This window comes from Panthera onca, chromosome C2, assembly GCF_046562875.1.
Source record: "Panthera onca isolate mPanOnc1 chromosome C2, mPanOnc1 haplotype 2, whole genome shotgun sequence".
NCBI classification, from domain to species: domain Eukaryota; kingdom Metazoa; phylum Chordata; class Mammalia; order Carnivora; family Felidae; genus Panthera; species Panthera onca.
In genome coordinates, this window is record NC_138347.1 from 136,935,082 (window position 1) to 136,961,010 (window position 25,929).

Consider the following 25,929-nt stretch of genomic DNA (forward strand, 5'->3'; position numbering starts at 1 on the left):
TATTTATTTAATGATCCATTTATTATTATCATGTTCATTTTGGCCCCATGGCTGTTATTTTATTTTAATTAATTAATTCATTCATTTTTAAAAGATTTTATTTTGAAGTAATCTCTACACCCAACGTGGGGCTCGAACTTATGACCCCAAGATCAAGAGTCACATGCTCCATCGACCAAGCCAGCCAGGTGTCCCTCCATGGCTTTTATTTTAAAGATGATTTTGTTGTGGTGTTGGGCAGGAATGGGATGGTTGCATGTGCACGTGGTTCCTTATTGCTTAAGAAAGGAGTCACCTAATTCCTGTTTTTCTTTTTGGGGCTAGTTATCAGTCCACCTCCTGTAGCTGGGACCATTTCATATAATTCAAACTCATCTTCCCTTGAGCAACCTAATGGAGGGAGCACCAGTCCTTCCTGCAAAGGCTCTTCTGGGCTTGAGGCAAACCCAGGTAAGCTTGTAAGGGGGCATAAGAGAGGGCAATGATTGCCATAGAAGTCCTGTTATCTCAGGAGTGCAAAAGGTAGATTTAGACCAGCTACAGATTGTGTATGTCCAGGATTTTTATGGCTGGAAATCACTTTGAGCTGAATTGGTTAGTTACAAAATGCAACCCAAATGCAGAGTCTTAAACAACAAAGCAACCCAAAATGCAGAGTCTTAAAGCCATAATCATTTATTATCGTAGCTCACTCATTCTGTGTTTCCTGGTAGGTTGTTGATCTCAGCCAACCTCATTCAGTCAGTCTTTGCTAGGCTTGCTCGTGAGCCTACCTATTGACTGGGGGCTCTGTTCTGGGCTAGAGCACTTAAACTGGAGCATCTCTGTTCCAAATATTTCTCATCTTCCTCCTGGGATCACTGGGCTGCTTTTCTTGGAGCAGAATATGTCCTTCTGACAATGGCAGAAGTACCAGAGAACAAGTAGAAATACAGTTTCTAGAAGCCTGGACTCAGAACTGGTATACCATCACCCCTGCCTTATTTTGTCAACTAAAGCCAATTACATGGTCGAACTCAGATTCAAGGGGTGGAGAAATGTACTCTTACTTCTTTTGTAGGAAGAACCGCAAAGTCACATGGCAAGAGTGTGGATACCTGGAGGGTAAAGAATTTGGCTGCTAATGTAATCTGCCATGTGGGCAAAACCATCTCTTGACCCTAAAGGCATTTCCTAGTTACAGAATGTTTTGAAGGTTGTCCTTCTGTCCATGGGCTTAACATCACACACGTTTTGGATATGACCAAATCTTGACATTAAAGAAGTGTCAGACCAGAGGAAAGAAGAGAATTTTAAATGCAGTACCACATATTTAACATGTGTGCCACCATTTACTTTCTCACTTCCAAGGGAGATGCCACTCATCAATGCAGAAACTCTTTGCCAGTGAGCTTGGATGTAGCCTCAGATACTTTCTTACAATGACACTAACAGCAATTTATCAAGTTTGGGGCATGTTATTATAAACCTTGGCTACAAAATAAATAGTTCAAAGCATTACTTTTTGGGGAATCATAGAATTTGGAGGCATGTTGGTCAAATGACTGAAAATATTCTCATTTACAACTAAAAAAGAGTTATAATAACAAGAACTCAACAAAAGCCATTTAATAAGTGGTATAATGTTTATGGAAGCATCTCATATAGACAAGATACGTTACATTGTTCTGCTCCTTTAACTAAAGATGTGTGGAAATGTGCCTAGTGGGATTCACAAGTGAGGAATAATTAGATTTGAACATCTAAACAAATTTTAAACTTATTGTAAAAATAAATTTATGACATTTTATGACAGGGGGAAAAAAAGAGGAAAAACCAACCATGATAGTAGAAAGGACAAACAAGCCACCATGTAATCTAAGGAAGAAAGTGGGAAAAAGTTCTCTTTGCCTTTGCCTGGCTTTTCCCAGCATGTGACATGTCGAGAATGGCCCTACTCACTTTGTGGGGTATCATTTTATGGCAAAAAAGTATTGTGAGAGATAAAGAGGGATTCATTTATTTATTTAAAGTTTATTTGTTTTGAGAGAGACAGAGACAGCACAAGTCGGGGAGGGGCAGAAAGAGAGGGAGGGAGAGAGAGAATCCCCAGCAGGCTCCACACTGTCAGCACGGAGCCTGATGTGGGGATTGAACTCATGAAACCATGAGATCATGACCTCAGCCCAAACCAAGAGTCGGAACCTTAACTGATTGAGCCACCTGGGTGCCCCAAGAGGGTTATTTTATAATGAAAAAATTAAATTCACTAGCAAAATAAACATTTCATTAGTATAGGTCAAATATATATAGTCATACATAATATACACGTACCTATACATATACACGCATGCATACATCATAAAAGAAATTTCCAGAACTGGAAAGAGAAACAACCCAATCAACCAATAGTTGAAGGCTTGAAGCAACATCTCTGAGTAATTCATAGTTCAAATGGACAAAGCTATCAAAAAAGATACAGAAACTCTGAAAACATAATCAGTAAGCTTACTCTAATGGATATACAGAGATCATTACTCCTAAAAATCATATAATACACATTACTTTCAAGAAGACAATACACATTTACAATTAATTGGTCATATTTTAGGTTCTAAAGTAAGTTTCAGAAATTTTTGATGTTTTGTTATCATATGAACCATGTTCTTTGGCCACAAAGGGACTAAATTTAGAGATTAATAACCAGTGATAACTGAAATCACCCCTTGCATTTGCAAATGAACACATAACTCATATAGCAAGTTAAAAAATTATCATAGAAAGTAGAAAATATTCTGAATGTATCTGTGGTTGGTGATTATTGGGACCTCCTCCCTTCTCTTTCCCATCTTCCACAGCCACCCCTTCCTGGGTAAATGGAGAGTTGACTTCCATGCCCATCAATGTTAATAGAAAATTATTTGGATTCGTTGTCACGTATTATCTGCTTTGTATTTACGATCACCCATTGTTTGCCCTTTTGTTTTGATCATCACAGGAGAAAAGAGGAAAATGAATGACTCTCATGCCTTGGAGGAGGCCAAGAAACCCCGGGTTATGGGGGATATTCCAATGGAATTAATTGACGAGGTTATGTCTACCATCACGGACCCTGCAGCAATGCTTGGACCAGAGGTCAGCAAGGGTAAACCAGAGCAGCCAGCTGGTAGCCCTTTTCTGTCTCCAACTGTTGCAGGTGGGGGTGGTATCACTGAGAGATAGCATGTTATGCTACCCTGGTTTACATTCAACCAGGTGGTCAAGGTGTGGAGGGCAAGAAAAGCTGGTGGAGAGGTGGTGCCCCTGGGTGGATATCACACCACAGAGAAATATGCTAATAATCTCACACAGCTGAAGGTGTTCCCACCTCCCTCAGCTCTTTAACTTGAAAAATTTAAATCCTGACAAATGTTATAAAAATTTCGTGATGGAGATTCATAGTTTTTTCCAATTGAATTTTTTTTAATTAAGTTTATTTATTTGAGAGACAGAGAAAGAGAACACGAGAGGGGAGAGGCAGAGCGAGAATCCCAAGCAGGCTCCGTGCTGTCAGAGCAGAGTCCAATGCAGGGCTCAAACTCACGAACTGTGAGACCATGACTTGAGCCAAAATCAAGAGTTAACCAAGTGAGCCACTCAGGTGCCCCCCCCCCCCCCCGCCCCCCCTAGTTTCTTTATTTAGATTCACCAATTGTTGACATGCCACATTTGCATTTCCTCTGTCTCTCTCTCCTGTGAACCATTTGGAACCATTTCAGAATTAAATATAGGTGTCACAACATTTCACCCCTATTTTTACCTGTATTTCTTAAGATAAAGACTATTCCTTTACATTACCACAGTGTAGCTACCACTCAGAAAATTTAGCCAGGTCAAAACATTTTTTAATATATGGATTGGCAAACTACAGCCTACAGGCCAAATCTAGCCCACTGGCTGTTTTTGTAAATAAAGTATAATTTAAACATGTTGTCTATGTCTGCCTTGCACTACAAGAGCAGATTTGAATAATTAAGACAGCTGGTGTAGGACCTACAAAGCCTAAGCTACTTGTTACCTGGCCCCTTTATAAGACAGTCTGACCCTTGGCCTAATGTATAGAGAGCCCATATCTGAATTCCCCATATAACCATATTATGTCCTTTATAACATTTGTTGCTGTTGTTCAAGGATCAGCCAGGGATCATGAATGGCATTTAGTTCTTTCTCTTCATCTCTTTAGTCTCTTTTAATCTAGAACAGTTCCCCAGTCCGTTTTTTGTTTTTTTTAAATGGCAGTTCCATTTTGAAGAATCCTGCTCCCTAGTTTTCCATAATGACCCCTTTTGGATTTGTCTATTTATTCATGATTCGATTCAAGTAAAGCATTTTTGGTAAAAATTTTGCTGTTATCCCATTACATTGCATCCACGGGCAGGGCAGTTTAAGACATTTGTGACAGCTTCCAGGAAATGAAGAGATGTCTTGGAGATTATCTTATACAATATCTTGTAAAATTTTTTTAACGTGGCTCTGCTCCATCCATTTTTAATTTGTCATGTGTCCTTAGATATTTGTTTGATAGTATTGAGGATAATTCAGAGAACAGGAATGTTTTAAGAGAAAGATCTCATTGTAAGATTATTCTTCTCATTTCTTGTTAGATGTATCCAGTCCTGGGAATCTAAGACTGTAGTACCTTTTCTGTACTTGTCTTTCAAGGAGTTAGTACCTTCGCAGATTAGTTCAGCTCGGTTTTTCAGCTGTGACATGTGGATGTGGTCACACATTAACAGATTTGTTGGGTGGATTTGATAGTGAACTGGAGTTGGCTGGTATAGGTGTGCACAAGGCAGTTGTTAAATTTTCAGGAATTTTGTGAGCTGGTTGTTAAACGCAGTGTTAGCTTGAAGTTGACCACAGTGGAACCTGGTCACCTGGGCAGCCAGATGTAGACCAACGGGATGAGCAAGTGCTACCATTTGGGGCTGTTCTTCCCCAGGAGCTCTTTGTTGAACATTTACCTGCACATCCCTGGGTGGATTAAATAGAATGGGGAGCATGAAGTGCCAGCACAGGATTGTGCCACCAGCTGTGGTGGAGTGGGTCAACAGATGACCCTCTGGAAAGAAAACTATCTTCCAAAAAGAGGTGCTGACACTGTAAACGTGACTGCCACTGTCGGGACTGCAGTGAGAATTTGGGGGGGGGTCTGTCATCCTGAGGGTTCTACAAAGTTCAGCCAGATGGGATTCCTCTAGACCAAAGAGTAGCACACAGGCCAAATCTGGTCTGCTCTCCCTCTGCTTTTAATTACTGTTTTATTGGAACACTACTACGCCCATTCATGTGTGTGTATGTCTGTGTGGCAACAGTGTTGTTGACTAGTTGCCACCGAGACCTTCTATTTACGATCTGGCCCTTTGCAGGAAGGTTTGATGACTCCTAATCTACAATAAATATGCATGTACATATATAATACTGTAATCTCTCAAAACGTTTTGTCTCCCTTTTCTGTTTTGTTTTCGTAACTTGTATATGTTGTTTGGGTCCCTGAAAATCCACAAATGAGCATCTTATTAGAACAAGTAAGAGAAACATTGAGATCCCATCTCCATTGTCTTAAGAGAAGAGCTCTGCCTGATTTCTCTTGTCTCCCACATTGCAGACCAATTTACTGTCAGCACATTCAGCCAGGGATGAGGCAGCGAGGCTGGAGGAGCGCAGGGGTGTGATTGAATTTCACGTGGTCGGCAATTCCCTGAACCAGAAACCCAACAAGAAGATTCTGATGTGGCTAGTCGGTCTCCAGAATGTGTTCTCCCACCAGCTGCCCCGGATGCCCAAAGAGTATATCACACGGCTTGTCTTTGACCCGTAAGTGGTGCTCGACTGCCTGGCTCTTCTTTCTTTCTTATTTCCTTTTTAAATGAAGGAGGAACCACTCAGATACTAGAAGTCAGCCAGGGTCACTGAATCCAGCTGCCTCTTGTCGTGCCAGGGAATACAGAGCTCTATCAGGCTAAGTGCCATGCTTAAAAGCAGTAAGATTATTTGTTCAACAATTCATACATTTTTTTGTTAATAATAACGAAGGTTTCTACTTTGAGTGGCTGGTGACTATCCTGTGCTTCATTCATTACAGTAGTGAAGTATTAACACCAAGAAGGGTCCCACTTTTTTCATAGCCAAAAACATGCTTGATTTTGGTATCTTAACAGGTACCACTGTTGCTGGGTCTTAACTATGGGAAGATTCCTGAGCTATCAGACAGGTACATTTGAAAATCCATTGCTTTAAGTAAAACCCCAACAACAGAAAACCTAAAGGTCTCTAATTGAATGTATTTTAACGCATATAGCCCCACAGCCTATGTGGACTGTGATCCCTGCATGTGACCATTCAGTGTGACATTTTGGAAGTTCTGAAGAGACGCTACAGTGCAGGTTTTGACGAACTGTACATGTGGATTTGTATTCTCTTCCATCATGTTTCTGTAATATTTTTGAGTGAGAGTAAACTCTTCAGAAACATGTGCCACATTTGTCCACAACTGTGCCTTCCCTCTGAACCCTCAATTTGGGACCCTTGGCATTGAGTGTAGCACCATTCCAGTCCCGGTGAGCACCTCCACACATACTTTGTCCTTTATTTGTAAACCTCAGGCCCTTCGTAGGTGGCTGACATTTTTTTTTGGATGAATGAAGTCTTGTGCAGGCAAGCTTACTCTAGAGTCCACATTGAGAATGTTCTGTGCTGGCTTCAGCAGCTCATACACTAAAATTGGAACGATACAGAGAAGATTAGCATGGCCCCTGAGCTAGGATGACATGCAGATTCTTGAAACATTCTGTATTAAATAAAAATGAAAATAAAAATAAAAGAATGTTCTGCCAAGATAGTGGTTAGATAAAGGAAGCAGCCATAGAAACTCCAGAAAACCACTCCCCTCCTATCCTGGTTGGTTCATAAGGCACACCCCTTATGAATAAAAGGCACACCCCTTATAAATAAAAAAGTAATAAAATAAATAAAATAAAATAAAAGAATGTTCTGCCAAGATAGTGGTTAGATAAAGGAAGCAGCCATAGAAACTCCAGAAAACCACTCCCCTCCTATCCTGGTTGGTTCATAAGGCACACCCCTTATGAATATAAGGCACACCCCTTATAAATAAAAAAAAGTATTTTTATATAACCAAAATAGGTAAAACTTTGCCATAATCTTATTCTTTCAGGAAACACAAAACCCTTGCCCTAATTAAAGATGGCCGTGTCATCGGTGGTATCTGTTTCCGTATGTTCCCATCCCAAGGATTCACAGAGATTGTTTTCTGTGCTGTAACCTCAAATGAGCAAGTCAAGGTAAGGGTAACCCAAGGTGTTAGAAGAAAAACCGAATGCGGTGCTTCTCCCTAAAGTTGTGGAGCTTGGCAAGGTCTGTCTCTGTATCATGTCTGCAGAATGTCTAAAGTGGAGTTCAGGACTTTCCGAGAAGAGTTTTCTGGCTGCAGGTGTCTGTGTATGTGTGTGACAAGAGTAGATGGTTCCATATCCCAATAGGTCAGCTTCTCCCAATGGTTTGGACCTGGGGCAAGGAACAAGGACCCCACACAGCCCCAAATGCAACTGAAGTACAGTCTATGGCAACTGAAGGGAGGTTTGAAAAGAAATCTCACTGTTCATTGTTAATTTCCACACGCACAGGCACACACACACACAGTTGGTAATGCTGAACCACCAGAAAGGATGTGGCATGGGCTACATGATTTAGGTGACTTACACTTAAGGAAGATGTCTTATGGCTTTGTCTCTAAAACCAGTCAAGGGCTAAAGAAATTCTAGAAGGGAAGTCATGAAAAATTTGAAGAAATTTAGGTCTGTGTTTTAGAAGTATTCATGCTGGGTTTGGAATGCGGGGTGTGTGCACACATGTGCGTGTGCATGCCTACCTGTGTGTGTCTGTCTGTGTGTGTGGCTCATTTACCTTCCCACTTGGCCTTGGCATTGGTTCTTTCCTCCCCAGGAGCGAGGCTGTTACCTTGAAACTGCATTTGGTGTTGCAGTCTGACTGGAATAAACTGTAGACTCTCTGTTGTCAGAAAGACCTCAGATCTAGTGTATGTCTTGTTCTATTCTGCTGCTGCTTTTAGGAATATGGAACCAGGAAATGTGTTTTTATTATTCATTTGGTATTTTGGGAACCCTAAAAACTATCATGCAAAACTAGGGCAAATAGTGGGAAGACAATTAACTCAGGATTAGATAGCTGCTAAAAAAAATGACTGGAATGTCTGAGGCAACGTTGTCCAGTGAAATATGATGCAGTGTGCAAATGTGAGCCATGCATGTAATTTTAAGTTTTCGAGTAGCTACATTGAAAGAAAAGGAAACGGGCAAAATTAATTTTCTTTTCTTAATTAAATTTTCGTTTTTTTAAGTTTTTATTTAGAGAGAGAGAGCGCGAGTGCCCGTGGGAGAGGAACAGAGAGAGAGGGAGAGAGAATCCCAAGCAAGCTCCCCGCTGTCAGCAGAGAGCCCAACACAGGACTCCCTCTCACAAACCGTGAGATCATGACCTGAGCCGAAATCAAGACATGGATGTTCGGGCGCCTGGGTGGCTCAGTTGGTTAAGCATCCGACTTCGGCTCAGGCCATGATCTCACAGTCTGGGGTTCGAGCCCCGCGTTGGGCTCTGTGCTGCCAGCTCAGAACCTGGAGCCTGTTTTGGATTCTGTGTCTCCCTCTCTCTCTGACCCTCCCCTGTTCATGCTCTGTCTCTCTCTGTCTCAAAAATAAATAAACGTTAAAAAAAAATTAAAAAAAAAAGAGGTGGATGTTCAACGGACAGAGTCATCCAGGCACCCTGGCAAAATTTCTTTTCTTTTCTTTTCTTTTCTTTTCTTTTCTTTTCTTTTCTTTTCTTTTCCTTTCCTTTCCTTTCCTTTCCTTTCCTTTCTTTTCCTTTCTTTTCTTTTCTTTTCTTTTCTTTTCTTTTCTCTTTCCTTTTCTCTTTTCTTTTCTCTTTTCTCTTTTCTTTTCTTTTCTTTTTTTTTCTATTTCATTATTTTTAAATGTTTATTTATTCTGAGAGAGATAGAGATAGAGATCACACAAGCATGGGAGGAGCAGAGAGAGAGAGGAGAGAGAGAATTCCAAGCTCACAGAGCAGAGCCTGAACGGCAAATTTAATTTTAACAACGTATTTTATTTTACCCACTACCCAAAGAGGTGTCACTGTACTCAATGTCACAGAGAATCACTAATGAGACATTTTATATTCTTTGTTTTGTACTAACTCTCTGGAACCTAGGATGTGTTTTACACTTAGAACACGTCCCCATTTGGACTAGCTACATTTCAGGTGCTCCCTGGGCACATGTGGCCAGTGCTCCCATATCGGGCAGTGCAGGTCTAGGGACACTGTTGCTTGCTCTAGCTGCAAAGAAGCACTGCCGTTTACAAAAACCAGCAGTAAGTCACTGGTAGGAATCATTCTCTGATTGAGGGCTACAGCCGGTGCTGTGGGTACTTTGGTTTTCATCAATGGCTTTACTCTGGTCACAGAGCCCATGATAGCTGCTGATTTCTTCTCACGAAGCACAAGTGGGGCTTTTTGTCTTTGACTCATAGTACTGAGCAGCAAAGGATAAACAAAATTCATCAGTCATACATCTGTCATTCTGACTGGGGAAGGTGAGAGCCCAAACTGGCTCAAAACTGACGTCTCACACTTTTTCCAAGGAATTCTGACAACGTGTCTTTAGATGGTGCTGTTGCTGTGCGTATCATTTTTTCGTTTCTGCTCGCCAAAGTGGGAAACAATTTCAAGTATGCAGAGTTTAGAGACGTACTTAAAAGCAAAATTTGTTTGGCTTTTCATAGGGAGAGGGAACTGGAAACATGTCCTTAGTTTATGATTTCAGAAAAAGATTGCAAAGTTTTTGTTTGCAGAGAAAACTTACACCAATCACCTTGTTTGGAGAGGTTGATTGAGGGTGACGTGGACACTTTTAGGGCCACCAGAGGAAAACTAAAGGTATTTAATATGAATTGGATACTCTGTGTTATTACTTCCCAGAAGGGCAGTTTATTTTTTTCCCAAACCATGTAATTTTCTAAAGACTTGCAGGCAGGTGGCCAAATATTACAAACCCAGTAGGAGGAACTAGAAAAAGCCACTTTTTGTAAATGACTTGAAACTGTAGTTCTAGAAAATGAAGATTAGTCTTGATAAATGGGGAAGTTTGATAAAAGCAAGTGTTGGTGGCACCTATGTGGAAAAAACCTCAAGTTCATAAGTGGAGGTTTTAGATTTCTATTTAATATGTTAAAAATCTTGGCTAAATGATACTGTCAAATTTGCCTCCTCTCGTTTTAGAGAATCCAGCTTGCATATAAATTCCTGAGAATGAGGAAATAAGATTTGTATGTGACTTTATCTCACTCAGAGCACACGCAAGATAACATTTGAGATTTTACTTGAAGCTCGTCACCTGGTTTTAGAATTATCTTGTCATCTCAGAACTATTTGGATTTGTTATCATGCACGCTTAAAGTTACGGAGCTAATATTTATATATCTTAATATTTAAATAAACACTGAGGTTGCTAGATGGATTTAGAAAAGAAAACCTTTGGTGCACCTGGGTGGCTCAGTTGGCTGGGCGTCCGACTTTGGCTCAGGTCATGATCTCACGTTTGTGAGTTCGAGCCCCACGTCAGGCTTGTGCTGACAGCTCAGAGCCTGGAGCCTGCTTCAGATTCTGTCTCTCCCTCTCTCTCTCTCTGCCCCTCCCCTGCTCATGAGCTCTGTGTCTTCTTGTCTCTCAATAATAAACATTAAAAAATTAAAAAAAAAAGAAAAAATAAAGTATCAGAAACTCAAATTTAAAAAAATAAGTAAATAAAACCTTTGGTGATAGTTAACAATAAAGGTGGACCAATAAAGGGAGAAAGTTCTAGGTGAAAATCTAAACATTTGTATATAGTGGTTTAATATTGCTAATTGCCTGCCAAGGAAACATTTAAGCTAATCAAGGAAATGTTTTACCTCTACTGCCAGTCACAGTACTAGACAGGATTCAAGTTAAAAGATACAACCCTTACTCTTAAGCGATTGGAATCTGGAAAATTTATTTGGCAAGGTGACAAATAAGTGGCCAGTGATGAACAATATCTTATGTGGGTTTTGAGAAGCTATTTACAAAAGAACCATTACTGTTCTTCTTGAGGAAAATTATTGGATTGTGGGCAAAGCTTAGAAAGTTTATGGCCTATTAACCCCTTGTAACAAAAGCCTCGCTTTCTTCCATCAACTTTATCTATGTTAAAGTGAGTTTTGTCAGAAGATGCATTTCTTATGAATTCCTAAATATTGCTATTTCTATGCCCATGCAGTTCCCTCCAACTAGCCAACCTTTTCTTTTTTCTAGTTTTCTTTTAATTTTTCTTTAAACATAATTTTTAATTACATAGATCATACATAAACACACTTTTAGGTAAAGCAAAAATCCCACTCCCCCTTCCGCCTGCCATCCCGCTATTCTCAACTTCATGTGCAACCTTCCAGATGCTTCTTTACTGATTTACGTGCAGGGAAATGTACCTGTTTATAAGAGCGGCTATGTGTTTTGTTGCTGTTGACATAAACACTTTTCATAATGTCTTAGAGCTCTTTCAACTTTAGTGCATATATGTGCTTATTTAAACCTATAGTTAGATCAATTAAAATTAAATAAAATTTAAAATTCAGTTCCTCAGTCACACAAGTACTCAATAGCCACATGTGACTGACGGCTACCATATTGCATAGCATAGATAAAGAACATTTCCATCATTGCAGAAATTTCTATTAGTGCTGATATAAAGCTATTTTCTTTCTATAGCATTTAATAATGTGGAAGCAACATAATTTATATAATATTCTCTATTGAAGACATTTATGTTTGGGGCACCTGAGTGGCTCAGTCAGTTAAGCATCCGACTTCGGCTCAGGTCATGATCTTACAGTTTGTGAGTTTGAGCCCCACGTCGGGCTCTGTGCTCTGTTTTGCTCTCTCTGTCCCTCCCCCACTCTCTCAAAATAAATAAACATTAAAAATTTTTAAAAAAGAAGACAGTTATGTTTATTTACAGATGTTTTCTTTCACAAACAGTGCTCTTTTTGGAAATGTTTTTCTGGACGCTGAGAAGTGGAATTACACAGAATTGAATATGGCCTGTCTGAAGTAAAAAAAAAAAAAAAAAATTTCTAGATTGCCCTTCTCAATGGGCTTACCAATTTACATTTTTACCAGTGTAAATGGTTTTGCAGAGTACCATTTCCCCTGTCTTTACTGACACTGGATACCATCAACCTTAGAGATGGTGACATACTCTTGAGTGACAGTATGTTGCATTTCCCGATGGAGTGCTCTAATTACTACTGAAGTTGAACGTCGGGATTTATTTTTTTTGGTGATACCTATGACTTGTTCCTGTGCTTTGACCATTTTTCTTTTTCTTTTTAAAGTTTATTTATTTTGAGACAGAATGAGAGCAGGGGAAGGTCAGAGAGAGAGGGAGGTAGAGAGGATCCCAAGCAGGCTCCACATTGTCAGTGCAGAGCCTGATGTGGGTGTCGAGCTCACAAACCACCAGATCATGACCTGAGCCAAAACCAAGAGTTGGATGCTTAACCGACTGAGCCACCCAGGCCACCCCTGTCTTTCTTTTTTTTTGTACTGATCCCATAGAAGATGTTAAATCTTTGTAATATGTCTGACAACTGTGCTGTCAGTTGTCATTTGTGTTTTGTTTATGGTATCTTCAGTTGCTCATAATATCTTTAAGGAGTTTTAAAATTTGAAGTAATCTACTTAATCTGTTCTTTCCTTTATACTTTTGCATTTTACATTTTTTTTAGGAAGCCTTTTTGTACCCCTATGTTATAAACCAATTTTCCAATATTTCTTTATAATACTTTTATATAAGTTTGTTTTTCTTTACATTTACATTTCCAATCCATCCTCTTACCTCGCTTTCCATTTGACAAACTCTTTTAAGGCCTAGCTTAAACAGGTTCTTTTCCTTATGTACCTTCCTCCTTCCCCCTCTTAAATACCATACAGCCTTTTTCTTTATTATAGGTACAAATACATGATTCTATACCGATGCTACACAATAGAAATATACTTTGAGCCTCAAATGCAAGCCACATACATAATTAAAAAAAATTTTTTTTTACATTTATTTATTTTTGAGAGACAGAGACAGCGTGAGCAGTGGAGGGGCAGAGAGAGAGAGAGAGAGAGAGAAAGACACAGAATCAGAAGCAAGCTCCAGGCTCTGAGCTGTCAGCACAGAGCCCGATGTGGGGCTCGAACCCACGAACCGTGAGATTACAACCTGAGCTGAAGTCAGACGCTCAACTGACTGAGCCACCCAGGCGCCCCACCACATACATAATTTTAAATTTTTGAGTAGCCATATTTAAAAGAGTAAAAAGAAACAGGTGCAATTAATTTTGTATTTTTTATTTAACCTAACATGTCCAAAATATTGTCATTTCAACATGTAATAAGGGTAAGCTGTTACTGAGCTTTTTTTCCCTGATGTGTATTTTACACACTCTAGTACATCTCAGTTTCAGCTAGTCACATTTCAGTTGCTCAAAAGCCACATGTGGCTATGAACTACCATATTGAACAGCACAGCTCTATAGTGTTATTTTGTATTTATGGGTTTATCTTCCCCATTTTACCATCTTCTCCTCAAGGGAAGAGACATTTCATTCCTCTTTTTATCGAAGTTTTATTGAAAGTCACAATATTTCAGTATTGGGATATGTTTGTGGAAAGATAAGATGTCCTTTGGGTAACATCAACGGAAGAATAATTTCTGGAAAAATCAGGTGGTAATACTATTATCCTATTCACTGGGCAGACCATCCCCTAATTATTATGCTTGGTCCGGGGATCTCTGCTTTAGAAGAGCATGGATGTACAGGAGAAAGCCCTAAAGACAATGATTAGATTAATAAGGGGTCTTCCAGTCATGCCTTTTAAGGAAGGACTAAAACCTCAATGGTATTTCACATGGGGTTTGGGAGGTAGGGATGGGCATGAGAGAGTATAGTCTCGAAGGGCTTGAAGAGTTATTACGAGCAAGAATGATCCTTTGTTACTCTAAGAGTAGAACTAAGGTCAATAAGTAGAAATAAGAAAGGGTCAGATCTCGGGTAAACTTTAGGAAGAACTTCCCAACCATAACAATATCTGAAAATGAACTGACCTATGTAAGGGCCAAGTGATCCCCCTATCCTGGCGGGGTTCTAACAGCTCGCCTTTTCAGGATAGATGGCAGAAGCCTTCTAGCGTCACATGGGATAGAGAATTAGATCAAATGACTTCAAAGATCCTTCTCCCCCTGTGCAACTAAATTTCCGTGAGTAAGCACATTTGAGTTCTTTAGAAAAGTGTGTCACCAAATTCTAAAATATTTATGTGAGGGTATTTGTGTCTGGATGCTTGGATTTACTTTTCCCTCTTTTAATGAAATTCTAAAACAGTCACTTTAAATGTATAGATTTTGTCTAAGCTTTGTATATGACTGAAAAACCTGATACTTGCATTTTTTTTTCGTATTTCAATCATTAATTTATTCAGCATTGTTCACTGTCTTTAGTTTACTTCTTATGTCTTCTGACTCTCTCAGAGATCCTGGGTTTCTTAGACCTTGCTTGGAAAGGCCTGATAAGACAAAGATGAAAACCCTGTCTATGTGATATGATTACATTTCTTTGGAAGGGTTGCTGATTTGTATACATACAGGAAACACTTGGGTTAGTATTCTAGTAAAGATTAGCACTTTTTTTTTTTTTAATGTTTATTTTTGAGAAAGAGAGAGAGAGCATGAGTAGGAGAGGAGCAGAGAGAGGGAGACGGAATCTGAAGGGGACTTCCGAGCTGACAGCAGAGAGCCCGATACAGGGCTCGAACTCACAAACCATGAGCTCGTGACCTGAGCTGAAGTTGGATGCTTAACCAACTGAACCACCCAGGCGCCCTAGCAGTTTTCATTTACATTGCTGTTTGCATCTCAGGTTCTCAAATACTTTAAAGATAAGCAGAAATCAGAATATTTAGTCCCCAAACTGCTTTATTAATATTCAGCCATCACTCTTTAGGTTTGAACTAGCCGCTTGTAGCTTTGGTGTGTTTTTTTCAAAGAATCAGAAGCTTATATTTTTAAATGTTGATTATATCTCAGTTCAAGGATTTTGAATTTTTTGGTTTTGTAGGTCGTCTTCAAAGTTGAGAAATGCGAGAACGGATGTTAGTCTATGTTGGTAACATGTATCAAAGTACCAACTCCTAAATTTGCCAACATTTCCCAGTGAATTTGTAGGAATGTCCTTTCTCCAGAACCTAATATGTTTGTGTACTAACTTTCACATAGGGCTATGGAACACACCTGATGAATCACTTGAAAGAATATCATATAAAGCATGACATCCTGAACTTTCTCACATATGCAGATGAATATGCAATTGGTTATTTCAAGAAACAGGTAGGTTGTTCACGTGTAACTCTGTTCTGTCGTTTCTTTTCTTAGTATATTCTCAGGTAGGCTTCATCCAAATAAGTTTTTCCTCTATCATTTTCTACTTACAAGAAGGACATGCATTTTTTAATCCTTAAGTCAATAGTAAGCTTCAGACTGTAGTAGAGGGTATAACCAGCCCATAGTAAGTACTAAATAAATATTTGTTGGGTGAATGAATGAATGTCATCTATAAATGAAGTATTCTATTGCATCCTGGAATTCTAATATATGGTATCCCCGGGCTAAGGAGAAATTTCCAGCCTAAGGACTGGGTAAATAGAGTTCTCCATCTATCACACAAATAGTTTCAGCCTCTGGGAAGCTGCCATTTATGACAGCAGAAAGAAAATTCTGAAGTTTATGAAGGGCTTCAGACAATCCTTCTTCAGCAGCACACATAAGGCTAGGAATGTGACTGCCACCTTGGTCCTTTCTTACCAGGAGTTTTCACCTCAACTTTTTTTTTTTTCGGGTTAAAGATAATATTTGTTTATTATTTTATTTTTTATTTATTTTGGGGGGGGTTAAAGGTAGTATTTAAAGAATTATATCTAAATTTAGAAAAATGATGTATAATTGACTTATAAGATGCTCAGATCTTAAACCAACATTTTGATAAGCTTTGACAATTGTATATACCTGTGTAGTCATGACTGCAAACAAATAAGAATAGTGGTGTTCAACCCTGTCAGCTCAGCTTTTTAAGGATTATTCTTTGGCTGCATATTTTTTTTTTTTAATAGTGCTTTATAATCCCTAAACACTTTCCTAACTACAAAAGTGATAACACAGTTATTGTAGAAATCTTGGAAGACCTAGTAAAGCAGAATGAAGAAAACCCACTTGTAATTTTACCGTCCCAAAGAGATTGACTGTTAATGTTTTGATATATACCTTTCTAGTAATTGTTCTCTGTGTGTGTGTGTTCATGTGTGTGTATATATATATAAATAAAAACTTGGCTTGTAGTATATGTGATTTAATTACTTGCCTTTTTCACTTACTATATTCTGATCATTTGTTATGTAATTTTTGATGGTTCTCTGAAATTTTATGGTATAAGTAGAAAATCATTAAACCATTACCACATTTTTAGGACATTTAAGTATTTCTTGCACACAAGTGTACATTTGTGTGTGTGTGTGTGTGTGTGTGTGTGTGTGTGTTGCCCTCATCTATGTTAAGTTTGCTTAGAATAAGGGTCTAGAAGTAGAGTTGTTTCCAGACATCTTCAAGGTTTTTGTTATGCATTGACAGGGACTGTAACAACTATTCTTGTCAGCAGTATGTAAGGGGTTCAGGAATATATTTTTACTCCTTTCCTAGATAAATTGTGTGTGTTTGCATTTATTTGATCTTTGTGAAGTTTGACATGTTTTTTTCTTGTTCGTTGATCCTTTGTATTTCTTCTTCTGTTTTTGAATTGCCAATTCATTGTCTTTTTGCCTCTTCTTCTACTAAAATCTTTATTTTCACAGTGACTTATGAAAAGTCTTGTATCTAAGGAAATTAACCTTTTATTTTGTGATTTTTCTACCTTTCATCAGCTGTCTCAACATTGTTTATGGCTTTTTCATGTACAGAACTGTATTTCATGAATACATAAAATCTATTAACTTCTTTTTTTACGTAAGTCTTATGTGACTAGAGAGCTTATTTTCCTCTGATGTCAGATAGTTCATCTCCTATTTATTTTCTTCTCATTCTTTAGGATCTGTTTGTGACTTTTTAAATACAACTCACTTGGGAGAACTTGGTGGGATTGTTTTACTGAGGGCTTAAACATCATCCTTAGGCTGTAAATACATTGCAAAGCTTGAAATATCAGTCGTTTTTTTTTTTTTTTTAATTTTTTTTAACGTTTATTCATTTTTGAGACAGAGACAGAGCATGAATGGGGGAGGGGCAGAGAGAGAGGGAGACACAGAATCTGAAACAGGCTCCAGGCTCTGAGCTGTCAGCACAGGGCCCAACGTGGGGCTCGAACTCACGGACCGCGAGATCATGACCTGAGCCGAAGTCGGATGCCCAACCGACTGAGCCACCCAGGCGCCCCTCAGTCATGTTTTTTAAATAACTTGTCTGTAGTCCTCTTTGAAGATTATGGCAATGATTGCTTGGAAAATAAGTTTTTGCTGAAAGGGAAGCAGGAAACTGCTGGTGATAGTCCTGAATTTCAAGTAATTTCAAGTAAATTTCAAGTAATTTACTGCAAAGAAGTGAAATAGGCACTGTAAGGAGAGTTATGTTTATAATATATATTTACGAATATATATCCTGAAATACTAGGTTACTGCAGGTTAAAGTATGTAAAAGAATAAATTTTAAATAAATGTCACTGAAACAGCTACACATTATGATGGTCTAGAAGTTTTTGCCTATACAGTAGGGGTTTCATTTCCTCAACATCAAAGTTCTAATTCTTATATATATAGGGGCGCCTGGGTGGCTCAGTCAGTTAAGTGTCTGGCTCAGGTCATGATCTCATGGTTTGTGAGTTTGAGCCCTGCATTGGGCTCCGCACCGACAACAAGGAGCCTGCTTGGGATTCATTCTCTCTCTCTCTCTCTCTCTCTCTCTCTCTCTCTCTCCCTCTTCGCCTCCCTCCCTCCCTCCACCTCTCCCTCTCCCTTTGCCCCTCCTCCACTCATGCATACTTGAGCATGCTCTCCCTCTCTAAGTAAACTTAAACGAATTTGTATATATATTTAAAGATTTTATTTTTAAGTAATCTCTATACCCAACGTGCAGTTTGAACTCACTACCCCAAGATGTAGCGTCACATGCTGTACTGACTGAGCCAGCCAGGTACCCCTAATTAATATACTTTTGGATAAGATTTTCTTTCAGAATTTAGATCGGTGTTTGATTTGTTGAGAATCCTGCGGTCCCCTCCCCGTGTTGGGAGAAATTATGCACTTAAAGCTTATTTTAATTTCTGTGAAAACTGTTTTGTATAATTCGTGTTTTACTAGGATTATGGGTTTATGTCATCTTGCTTCCTGCTTGCACAGTTTGATTTGTGATGTTTTTGAACTTCGTGGAGGGGTTTCTCGCTAATCCTTCCCCGAATAATGTGATGAGAACTTGAAAGAAGCGTATCTTGAGGCCTACCACGTGGTTTGCCCTCAGTAAGTACCTGATGCACAACACCCATATGAATGAATTTAATCTCATTGCAGGGTTTCTCCAAAGAAATTAAAATACCTAAAACCAAATATGTTGGCTACATCAAGGATTATGAAGGGGCCACTTTAATGGGATGTGAGCTAAATCCACGGATCCCATACACAGAGTTTTCTGTCATCATTAAGAAGCAGAAGGAGGTAAGCATGTGACTCATATTCCTTCCATACAGGTTGGTCTTCGTTGGGTGAGTTGCGTACCAGTGGGTGCCAGGTGCATGGCTCTCCCACGTATCGTAGCCTTAGTTTGCAATGGTTTGTATAGATTTCTTCTTTGATCGTATCCTTGATCTGTCTCCTCTCTAAGCACCATTCCTAAAAGAGTCAACACTTGTTAAATTGGTGTAAAATACAAAACTTATAAAATATGATGACGTATCTTACTTTCACCTTCAAAGCCTTTTACCTTCCGGCCTCTTGCATCCTTCCCATACTTACCTCTTTGGTTTCCTAAACTCTTCTCTAAAAGTCATTGCTGATGCTTTAAGCCTCTATCTTGGTGTCTTTCTCCATTACCCACCTCACTCTCCCAACGCACATACAGATCGGACTACTTGGGCCTGTTCAGTTTCTCCTTTGAACTTCTCTAGCATATGTTTGATCCGGTCATTTGAATTTTTGTTATTCATGATCTTACTTAAGGTTTATCTTCGTATGTATCCATCTCTTCTTTTAACGTTGCAACTTCTGAAGGCTTATACTTGTAGGAATTCAGTGATTTGTTACCTGATTATGGGGCGAAGTCTTTTATGCACAGGAACTAAAAGAGAAACGGTAAGGGGAAAGGTTGATAGATTTGACTGCATAGTAATTTTACATTTATCCAAGACAGAAAAGAAAATACCATAAAAAGAGCAGAATTGGGGAGTGTGCAGAGGCCGTATATGAAATGAATGCATTTTGTGTGAAGCCACCTCCTTGCTCCCGTAGTTCATTGGCATTCAGGAATGGGCTTTGCGGCTGTGTCTTTGCACATCAATTCCACTTCATACCTCTGTTTTTCATTCTAGTGCACTTTTCTCCTAGCAGGTAACCAAAAAAAGACGTCTGTCTTCAACCCATCTTTGTTTTCTGGTTTCTGCTAATGTTCCTTAGCCCTAGTTCTTAGTTGTTTGTCAGACATGACCAACATGACAGACGTAAAACTCCTTACATAGAGTTTGGTGCATAGTAGGAGCTCAATAAATATTTTCCTTTTCCTTGAAGTGGGTCAGACTTGTTCTTATGAATGTGAGCATGACTGTGAGTAAAAGCTCCCCCCCCCCCCCTTTGTTTTAAGTTAGAAAATAACAACCTTTGTTGTTTCTTGCTAAGAGATGTCAGCCTTAGAATTACAAATAGGGCACTTGGAGAGTTAATAAAAGCACAGCAGCCCCCCCACCTCCCCCCTCCGTCTCTCTCTGAAGAGCTAGCTTTCTTCATTGTTCTCTTTGGAGTTTAATGAGCAGGTCTGTATTCAGCGGCTCAGTGTTCAGCATGGGGGGCCTGCCGGCCAACTAGAGCCATCACTGGGCAGTCAGCTGCCCTTCCCTCATTCCTCCTCCGAGCAGCACTGCTGTGTCTCTGGGTGGAAGCTGAGAGCAGGATTCCCCTGCGGATTCACCTAGTCTGGATCTTTTGGCTCTTACTACTTAGAGGGGAAAGGCACACACAAGGAGCTAGCAAAAGCAGGCACTTATTTAGACGACAGTGCTCCCTCCCCCTTCCTCTTTCTCCCCTCCTCTTGGATCTCATCTCCCTCTCTCCTCACCTTCCCTGTTTCCCTCCAGCCTTCTCTAACACGTGCCTCGGAGTGGCTCATGCTGGCTTGGAGCTGTTAACCTAGTTCCTTTCAAAGAGACGTGAACTCACCATAATAAAATACTTGGATTCATGTAGTATCTTCTTCCACAGAATTCAAGTGAGTGTCACAAGTCTCTTTATTCTGACTTTTGAAGACCTCCTTGTGGAAGGCAGGGACTAGTGGTGGTAGCAAACAAAGTTATAAGTGTGTAGAGGGTTTTCCTGGCCCCTAGAAGCATGCAAGAGCAGAATATACTGTGGTTGTGGCTGGTGGAGATAGAGAAGTTTGCAGCTGGACAGGGGAGCAGAGTGGGAGTGGAGGACTACTTTGTGAGCGTTGGCTCCAGGAGGAAAGTGCGATCTGTAAGGGTCTAGCATCATTGGAGGTGTCTTCATGTGAGATGTATTTTGAGCTGTTTTGAGCCTGCTGAATCCCATCAGCATGGGCAAAGATTCAGAGTCCAGCATAAATAGATTCAGCCAGGACCATAGCTGTGCCGGTGATAAAAGGCACTATTTGAGAAAGTGTGACTAGACCCTGAGCAGACAGAGGTGAGTGTACGAGTGCATGTGCGTGTTGGGGCGAAGGGCCTGAGAGGTGGGGATGCTTCTCAAATCTTCATCCAAGTGTGAAACAATGAGGGGGGCTGGGTTTGGAGGATCCAAAGTAAGGGTGAGGCCAACTAGCGTGATTTCTTTGTAAGAAGATGTGCTAAGACTTATTGGCATATCACAGATGGGGGAGTCCCCCTAAATCTTCGGTTTGGGGAGACTAAATGGACAGTGGTGGACCGGGAGAAGGATTTGAGGAGAGAAGGATGATGACAGGTGGAGCAGTGGAGACATTTTCGAGGGAAGTGAAGATAAAAGACTAGAACAGAAGTGAAATGTCTCCTTCTTCCAAAGCGATCCTTGGAGGCTCCGAGGGGTTAAGAAACCCTCTACTGCCATTACCAGTCACTCACTAGGACCCCAAACCTTCAAGGTGCTACACAAGGGGTGTGGAACCCACTGGGGTGGGATATCACATCTGAGAGCACTCCTGATAAAGAGAAAAGCTTTTAAAATTGAACTTTGAAGTTACATTTTTTGAAGGTGTTTATTTAAGAGATTGCCATTAGGATTCTCTTTTAAAAAGACTTAAACTGGAGGAGGGAGGCACCTGGGTGCCCAGGTTGGTTGAGTGTCCAACTTCGGCTCAGGTCATGATCTCACGGTTCATGAGTTGGAGCCCCACGTTGGTCTTGCTGCTGTCAGCGCAGAACCTGCTTCAGATCCTCTGTCTCCCTCCCTGTCTGCCTCTCCCCTGCTCATTCCCGCCCTCTCTCTTTCTCTCTCTCTCTCACAAAAATAAACATTAAAAAGAAATTCTAAAAAAAGGCTTAGACTGGGGGAGGGGTGTTTGTTGGCTGGCTCAGTTGGAAGAGTATATGACTCTTGGTCTCGGGGTTGTGAGTTCAAGCCCCACATTGGGTGTAGAAGATTACCTAAATAAATACAAAAACTTAAAATAAAACCCAAAAACTTAGACTTGGGGTGCCTGGCTGGCTCAGTTGGTAGGCCATGTGACTCTTGATCTTGGAGTTGTAAATTTGAGCCCCATGCTGGGTGTAGAGATTACTTAAAAATAAAATTAAAAAAAAAAAAAAAGACTTAGATTCATAAATAAACAAGGGGGAGCATCCATCTAGATCTGTCTGTCCAGAATGGGAGCCACTAGCTACATATTGGCTATTGAGCACTTGATATATAGACTGCTGAAATTGAGATGCACTACAATTTTGAGGACTTGTTATGAATAAAAGAATGTAAAGTATCTCATACATATCTTTATTTTTTTTTAATGATTATATACAGCCGTGATAATATTTCGGATATATTGGGGTAAATAAAAACATACTGTTAAAATCCAATTTTACTTGTTACTTTTTACTTTAAAGAGTGTGGCTACTGGAACATTTAAAATTACATGAGTGATGGGGTGCCTGGGTGGCTCAGTCAGTTGGGCATCCGACTTCGGCTCAGGTCATGATCTCATGGCTCGTGAAGCTTGATACCCGCATCAGGCTCTGTGCCGACAGCTCAGAGCCTGGAGCCTGTTTCGGATTCTGTGTCTCCCTCTCTGTCTGCTCCTCTCCCATCCATGCTCTGTCTCTCTCAAAAATAAATAAACATTAAAAAAAATTACATTAGTGGTTTGCATTATATTTCTTTATTTTTTTTTAAATATTTATTTAGATTGAAAGCACAAGTCGGGGAGGGGCAGAGTGAGAGGGAGAGAAAATCCCAAGCAGGTTCCATGGTCACGTTCCAGCAGGTTCCAGCCCCAACGTGGGGCTTGATCCCATGATGGTGAGATCATGACCCGAGCCTAAATCAAGAGTCAGATGCTTAACTGACTGAGCCTCCCAGGTGCCCCACATTGTATTTCTATTGGACAGCATTGAACTAGATTTACTAGGAATATACTTTGACTAGTCCTATTCACGTTATGGAGTTCTTTGTTTACTTGTTAGGATTAAAATGTATTCATGCCAGAACATTTACCAACGATGTGTTTGAGATCAAGCTGTTAGGAACTGGAATTTTTTGTTTTCCTTTGTAAATTCAATTAATGACTGCTACTGTTTTGTTTTTTCTTTTCCAAAATTCAGTTATGACAGTTAATTTCTGGATGGCTATTTTTAATTTATCTTTTTCTGTTTTTTTGTTTTTTTTTTTTAATGGAAACTGTACTGTTTTGGAAATAGTTAACCTAAGTACATTAGGAATTATTTTACAAAATTCCCTTATAGGTCCTGAATGCTCACAACAGGAGTTGTGTTGCCTCAACAATTTGGAATTGCTTTTTTGATGCAAACAGCATGGGTTAGGGCTATTTGTTTTGAGAGAGAGTGAGCATGAGCCGGGGAAGGGCAGAGAGAGGGAGAAAGAGAATCCCAAGCAGGCTCCGCACTGTCAGTATGAGCCTGACGCGAGGCTTGAACTCATGAACCGTGAGATCACGACCTGAGCCAAAATGAAGAGTCGGACGCCTAACCAACTGAGCCACCCGGGCACCCCAAGCCTTGACAATTTTGAGTCCTAGTAAGGTCATCCTGTCATTGGCAACTTTCTGAGGCCTGTTCATATGCCCTCCAGTCCGAAGGGAATAGTTCCTGCTCTGGGGACCTGAAGGGGTCCTGGCACGGGGCTCAGCTGGGTTAGCTGATGCACAGGGCTGCTTGGCTGCAGCTTGGGCAGAGGCCCCTCAGAGAAGCAAGACAAAATCACTGGCTCCTGTGCTAGAGAGGACCGCCACCCCTGAGGGCAGTGTGTTCTCTCAGTCTTGGCTGTTTTGAATGGCAGGGGACAAGGTTTCAAAGACAGTTGTGTGAATGCCACCAAAGGGGCATGGTTGTGTAATAGAATGTTTTCATGTCTTACCCATAAAATGGCATTCACCCTTTCTCCTTTTTTGTGTCCTGAAGGCTATATTTAGGGGCCCAACTTCCTAGGTTGAATAGCTTAATCTGTAGCCACAAACTTCTGTCACTAAACACATTTTCTTCCTGTGCTTTACAGATCATTAAAAAGCTGATAGAAAGAAAACAAGCCCAGATTCGAAAAGTATACCCTGGACTTTCGTGTTTTAAAGATGGAGTTCGACAGATTCCAATAGAGAGCATTCCTGGAATTAGTATGTACAGATCTTCTTTTAAAAGCAAAACCTTTTGGTCATGCCATGAGATAGGTTTGAAACAATTGCCAGAGTGCCGTGATTTGGAAAGCTTTTTGCTCTGCCTGTCTCCATTCATGGTGTTTGTAGTCTTGGGAAGGGAGTGCATGCTTTCCCTTTATGTCTTTTCTCTACTTCTCAGTGTGGACAAATCAAGGAGAATTCAGATGACCCCTTCTTGTAGCTGATAATATCTGCCATTTATCGAGAGGTTGCTGTTAGAGCACAGGGGAATTCTACTTCTACAAATGGGGAATTTGAGTCTCAGAATGATTAAGTCCTTTGAGCTGACATAGTACATGGCTAGTAACTGTCAGAATTAGAAGCCGCCTGATTCGGATCTCCAGACATTTTGCTGCTCGTACCCGTTGCTCGTTGCCGTCACGATTGCAACCTGCCCACATGTGTGCTCGGCCAAATCAGTCTCTCAGCATTTCTAAAAAAGATGATTGGAAACATATAATTTGTTTCAAGTTCCCTATTTTAGAGTAGTTTTCCCAAGGGTTCTTATCTGTGAGTATGTGAGAGGTGAATCATCCTGGGATAAAACACACAAAATAGCTTGTTTTTGTAGATTGAAAGTATTGAATAGCTGTGCTTTGATTCAGTTCAAATCCAGCATCTTCTAGTATATTGAAGATTTAATACAGAAAACAAAATGCAACAAACTACAGTTCTCCAGAAAAAAAATAAGACATTATTTGGGCCAAGATATAGTCCTTCATTACAATGGCTACCCTATGGCACATCTTACTTTTACTTCTAGCCCTAGAGATTTCACTTCCCTATATCATCCCTGTTAATGGCACAATAGCTACCATATTGCCAGGCATTTTTCTGGTTTTTTGTTTTTTTTTTACATGCATCAACTAATCTCAAAAGCGATAACGTCACCTAATTTTTAGAGTTCTGTTTTATAGATTGATAAACTGTAGAGGCAAAAAGTTAAGTAATCTATCTAGGATAAGTTAGCTTTTAAGGAGTGAGCAAGAAATCAAATCCAGGTCTATTGGATTTGAGGCTGTGTTTTCTTTCTGCTGCGCTAAACCATCTTGCATTGCAAGCAGGTTCTTTGCCAAATAAAATAGAGACCGGGAGGGATAAGGTTCGTTCTAACCTAAAATAACAGCTTAACTCTTTCACATGTGATTAGCAAAAAAAAAATGTGGCTTAGAGTTTAAAATATACACATGTCCCCGGTACTGACATATTTATTTTTTATACTCTCCTCTGAAAAGTTGGAGTTCCTCCTTTAAAAAACACTAACCTAAAGTAGTGTTGGTTATCTTGGGAATGTTGGAAATGTTTCAGGTTTGTAGCCATATACGGAAGAAAACTAATTGCAGTTGATTTCTGTCTCTTCCCAGAAATATAGACTTTTATTTAGGCATGCGTATAATTTATTGCATTTTGATAAGTATTAATGTTGTTATTCTCTTGACCGAAAGCAGTTCTCATTCAGTGTTTAATTTCGTTGACATGTAGGAGAGACAGGCTGGAAGCCGAGTGGAAGAGAGAAAAGGTAAGTCAGATGGGCGAGAGGATGTTAATGGAAGTGATTTTTCTTTCCTCCCCGCAACTTAGAGGAAACGGGCAAACTGACTGTAATCACTCAGGCGGCACTTGCTGCGTTTCAGTTTTCATAAAAAGTGCTGGGATGGTTCCAATCTTAGGGTTTTGTGAAAATGAGCTGAATAGGA

General features: G+C 40.0%; 1 protein-coding gene and 1 non-coding gene across 5 annotated transcripts in view; both read left to right on the top strand.

Moving 5' to 3' along the window:
• Nucleotides 1-25,929, top strand: part of KAT2B (lysine acetyltransferase 2B) — a 103,965-nt gene that overhangs the window by 71,248 nt on the left and 6,788 nt on the right. For 3 of the 4 annotated variants that reach the window (XM_060638567.3, XM_060638571.3, XM_078432400.2), the window contains exons 8-15: nt 325-450; nt 2,978-3,114; nt 5,627-5,835; nt 7,196-7,322; nt 15,398-15,508; nt 18,727-18,870; nt 24,076-24,190; nt 25,715-25,751. In XM_060638567.3, coding sequence (XP_060494550.1) covers nt 325-450; nt 2,978-3,114; nt 5,627-5,835; nt 7,196-7,322; nt 15,398-15,508; nt 18,727-18,870; nt 24,076-24,190; nt 25,715-25,751 — 1,006 coding nt within the window. The remainder of the gene's footprint in view (nt 1-324; nt 451-2,977; nt 3,115-5,626; nt 5,836-7,195; nt 7,323-15,397; nt 15,509-18,726; nt 18,871-24,075; nt 24,191-25,714; nt 25,752-25,929) is intronic. The other variant, XM_060638569.3, reaches the window with a different exon arrangement.
• Nucleotides 6,712-6,818, top strand: LOC132684410 (U6 spliceosomal RNA). Its single transcript, XR_009612633.1, has one exon. It is a non-coding gene; the product is annotated as a U6 spliceosomal RNA (small nuclear RNA).